General features: G+C 43.5%; 1 protein-coding gene across 1 annotated transcript; it reads right to left on the reverse strand.

The window, feature by feature from the left end:
• Positions 1-2,117: 2,117 nt before the first annotated feature.
• Positions 2,118-4,242, reverse strand: LOC115812988 (zinc finger protein 503-like). The gene is made up of 2 exons (XM_030775561.1): positions 3,988-4,242; positions 2,118-3,620 (listed from the first exon to the last, which is right to left on the reverse strand). Exons 1-2 carry the CDS (start codon positions 4,240-4,242, stop codon positions 2,175-2,177), a joined length of 1,701 nt encoding a protein of 566 aa, XP_030631421.1. The 3' UTR covers positions 2,118-2,174.
• Positions 4,243-4,737: the final 495 nt, after the last annotated feature.

Here is a 4,737-nt window from a genome sequence, read left to right on the forward strand (position 1 = left end):
GTGTTCAGCACACTGCTAAGTCTTATAAATGCAGTGCGTTTTGTTACTTGGTAATACGCAAACTTATTGTTAGGATCCATCATTTAGCGAGTTACGGAGCAGACCAGCGGTTATCCTGAAATGATTCAGAATCTATAATAAAGTTACTAAAATATATACCATACGGGCTAATTTCAGACTGCGCTCAGAAAGGTCTGGCAGTACTGGCCAACACTGCTCAGGCTGACATAAGTCAAAATGACTGACTGAAGCTGGTACATTATTGCTCTCTATATTTCAGTTCAGCTTCAGAGAATTCTGCGGTCCTGTTCTTCCGCCATGTTGTAATCTAACGGAGACTTCAATCTTTAGGTTATAGGGCACCATTAATCATCCGCGAGTCTGCTCATAGGTCAAGCCAAGGTTATGCCGAAGCACATGAGATCTATTGTTCTAAGATGAGTAGGCTATTGCTAAATCAATAAAGCAAGAGCTCGCCGATTACACAAAATTCATGATTTGTCAGTATGAAGGTTTTGTTTCCAGTTTTGGGACAGGCTCACTGTTTTTTCCCCTCAAGACCTTATTGTAGTTTTTTTTCTTTAACGTTTTTGGCGACAACTGTATTGTGCGTCTACTCTAACTATTTCTACAGTAAGCACATTTTACGTGGTTTTAGAGTGTATTTAGTTGATAGATCGTTTTACAGTTTGCAACGCGCTCCTATGAATAGTAGGGTGAGAGAGGGCTAGAGGCTGAGAGGTAAATACTTACTGGCAAACTGCTTAACAGTACTGAATTGCTTGGCGACAGAAGACTCTTAATTATATTGAATACCTCTTGCATTCCTAAATTCAGCGAAGTTCTCTGAATATTGAATTTAAGTCCGAACAAAAGATGAATTATGCAGGCGAGGGTTTTCTTTTCTTTTTTGCGATAAAGGGCATGTGTGGAACCCATACGTGCCCGTTACTTTAAAAAATATAAAGTTGTCCTACTGTCATACTATATTTAAACTGTTCTAAAGGTGATTTGTACATTTGATAACCTCTGTTTGTTTTAGCAGAGTAGTATGAGAACTGCTGTCTAAACTGCACGTTCTATTTTTATTCACCCCCCTCCCCTAAGTCTTTCCTTAAACTTTCATATTCCCCACATTTTATTGCATCCTCTGTTACGACAGAAATTTCCCTGCCTGTTAACGAGAAAGAACCGGGAAATATCTCATTAGAAGTCACATAACGACTCATAAATAGGACTCGTTTCAAATCAAATTAAACCCAGACTACACAGAGGCCGAAAACCACACGTGCTGTTTAGCCTAAATAAATGGGATTTACACCGATTTAAGGGGTTTGCATTTCATTACATCGACAGCTATCAGGCGCGTTTCAGGAGGAATTAAGTAAATTGAAAATAGCGGGAAATTTAACAATTTCAACAATTTCATTTTCTGCTTCCTCGAACTGTGACATTTTAGATCCAAATGCCAATTTTATAACATATTTTAGTTTCACAAATAAGTTGCAAAATCAGATCTATTACTTTAAGGCATGGAGAATTTTAATTGCCTTTTTGGATAAATAATTACAATTCAGATATTTAAAAAATGTGAAAACAAGTGCGTTATAATTCTGAAATATAATCCGTCCTGTAAATACAACTGAATGCCATTATAGCACATAATTTAAACGCTGTTTTCCAAAATTATATTATTCAGCTTGTGTAGTGTTCAGTGGTTTCAAAACGTTTTTGACAACTTTTGTGACTTGATGAAACTCCCTCACGATAGATTGGAATAATATATCTCGTTTTCCAGTGCAAACGCACCGAAGTAGGCCAATACTTGAATCCGCCATTTGAATTTAGTCCAAACATCCATTTAAATTAGTTTTGAATGGGACACACCATACAAGAAGAGGAAAAATAATTTTCCAAATTACACATGATAACGACAAACAAACCATAGTTTCGTATTGTGTTCATCAGTTTAATTAACCCCAAGCTTGATTAAAAGTATGCACTTTAAATCCTGTGAAATATTATTCAAGATTTTTATTATTAATTTTTTTTGTCTCGCTTAAAGCTAACGTAAATAAATATGAGCCCACGGATCCTGTCCTGAGGGGGACACCCCACATAGAAAATCTTAAGCCATATAATTTCATCCTCCTCTATAAACGTTGCACCAGTCACTACTGATATCCAAGTCCGGGTGCTGTGGTAAGTCTTTGTCCATACAATGCATAGGGTGAATAATATGGACCTGTAGCTGCGGGCACCGGGACTGGTGCACCGGGGGTTGGTAACGGGCTTTTCGAATACGGGTGATAGCGGCTGCTTAACCCGAGTGCGTGATGCGGGGTCCTGAGTGCCAGGGTTCCCGGGCCACCGGGAGCTCCAGTGGGGGGCATATGCATATGACAAGCCATGGCAGCCGCGGCAGCGCTGGCCAGTGTGGATGAGCTTGGGTATCCTGATATCAACTTCTCTGCTCCGGCGAAAGCGGTGTGAGTCCGCAGGTGATTAAGGAGCTCTTCGGACGAAGAGAAGCGTTTGTCACAAGGTCCATTAGCAGAAACCCAGTTGCAAACATGCGGCTGGGGGTCATTGGGGAGCATAAAGCCATAAGGATATAACGGGTGTCCCGCAAAGGAGGGTGACGAAGAGTGAACGCCGTGCAAAGGATGTGATGGATACATGAGTGGATATCCAGATTTGAGGGCCGTCGCTGCAGCAGCGGCTGCGGAGTCATGAGAGCAGTTAGCCCCAGCTGCGCCAGATAGATGACTTGCGCAGTGGTAACTCAGACAGTACGGGTCTCTGCAAAGACTGGCCGACATTATTGATGGCGGAGACGCACCGGCCATGGGGCTGGTCCCAGCCTTACTACCAAGTGAGCTAGCGGCGGCGAGCTGAGCGTTTAACAGCTGGCTGCTGGATTTGGTTGGATCTAAAGTCACTCCGTGTGGTAGAAAATGTTGAGGGTAGCCCGTATAGGCACCCGCTAAACTTCCAGGGTATGAAATTCCGGGAGTGGGGAGTGGGAAAACAGTGTGGCCGGGTCTGTAAGGGGAAACGGGGGCCACGAGTCCTGACCCGAGAGCAGATGAGGCCGAGGATACGGAGGTTGTGTCGGACGTCGCCGACTTTGAACCAGTTGCTGTTTCCTGGTTCGCCTCACCATTAATTCCCGAACTACCGCTAATCCTGCTGTGGGTAGTGTTCCCAGATCCCTCGGATGAATTAGTTTTACTGGCATCCGAGTCTTTCTTGTCCTCCCTCTCTCCCCCTGTTTTGTTGTCGGTAGGCAGTGGCGATACAGAGGTGCAAGAGTTCGGACTGCCTGTCCTAGGAGTAAATGGCTGGCAGGTGGCGCTAGGCACACGGAAACCCGACTTATCTCCACTCGAAACAGCCGAAGCCGATTCCTTCTTCTCCGATGTTTTTGAATATGGCTTAAAGCTGGATTTGTCTTCAACCCCAATGTCACTCATTTTCAACGGACCTGATTTTAAGTCTTTGTCACTAGATCCATTTGAGGCGACAGTAGAAAGTTTAGAAGAGGACGGTGGGTCAGGCTTTCCAATTTGAGAACACGTCTGTGCCAGAAGAGCCAAAGGACTCTTCTTTGCATCCAGCTGAAAAAACACAATAACATAAATTGGAACGGTTTTGTTATTACGATATATTAAATCACTGGAAGACGGAAAGACATAGCCTAAGCTTAACTCATGTCCCAGGGTACGCTTCTCGTGCGCTCCGCATTGCGCATACGAAAACCGACTCTCAGTGTAATAATGTAACATATCCTAATTAATATCAGTATCCAGTACTGTGGTATCTCCGACACTTTCTAATGATCGCCTCTTAGTTTCTACCACGGCGAATGTAGTACTGACCCATGATCATGGTGCAATGTGACTCTATCAAGAAAAAACGATCTGTGGATACGAGATGTGGCCAGTTCCGATATGATTTTCTTTTCAATCTTATTAAAAAACTTACCTCAATGGGACTGACGGGAGTCGATGGTAAAGGCTGGAGATACTCCGGGTGTAATATGTGTCCAGTCCGTGCTGTAAGCATTTTCAAAACCTTGATGGGTAGTCGATTCGCTTGCCGTTGAGGGTCCGCAGGAGACAAGAAGTGAAGGAATGGCTTATTTATTTTCGCAGTGCCGTTCCTCTCGGAGACGCAGCTTTCCCACACTGGATTTGAAACACTATTTCTCAAAGCAGACTCCAGAGGCGTTGTGATCATGACCCGCTTGTCATTCAAAATTCAGGAAACGCATTTGTAATAACACAATTTACTATCAAACATGTCCTCAAAACAGAGGTAACTGCTCCAAACAAGAATTCACAATCACAGAATAATCCTTAAATGATGCGACGAGGGCTTGAGCCGAACATTGTGCCACAGATAAGCATTTCAGACGGCATAATATTACGGGGGTGCGGAGGCTCGCAGCAGGTCCGTAGGTTAGATCTCCAGACGCAGCTCTGGCAGCATATCTCATTCCCTTCAAAAGCATCTGAACGAGTCCCGAGATTAAAGCCTTTACCGCCTTCCAATCAAATTGGACCTCGAGGTGATTGGAGGGTCAATGGGATGTGACGTAGATTATTCGAATTATGTGGGCGTTTATTTTGTACCTATGGAGGATGCTCCAGTTGATATGCTTTGTGCGCACGTTTTACTTACTTGACATGGTGTTGGTTTCTCTATATTTGACGTGCATATTATCAAACGACC

The sequence above is a fragment of the Chanos chanos genome, chromosome 5 (genome assembly GCF_902362185.1).
Source record: "Chanos chanos chromosome 5, fChaCha1.1, whole genome shotgun sequence".
NCBI lineage: Eukaryota > Metazoa > Chordata > Actinopteri > Gonorynchiformes > Chanidae > Chanos > Chanos chanos.

Excerpts from the sequence above, each read along its gene's own strand:
- LOC115812988 (XM_030775561.1), bottom strand. The coding sequence starts at position 4,242 with ATGATCACAACGCCTCTGGAGTCTGCTTTGAGAAATAGTGTTTCAAAT. Across the intron at positions 3,621-3,987 it reads CTCCCGTCAGTCCCATTGAG|CTGGATGCAAAGAAGAGTCC; the intron begins GTAAGTTTTTTA and ends GTGTTTTTTCAG.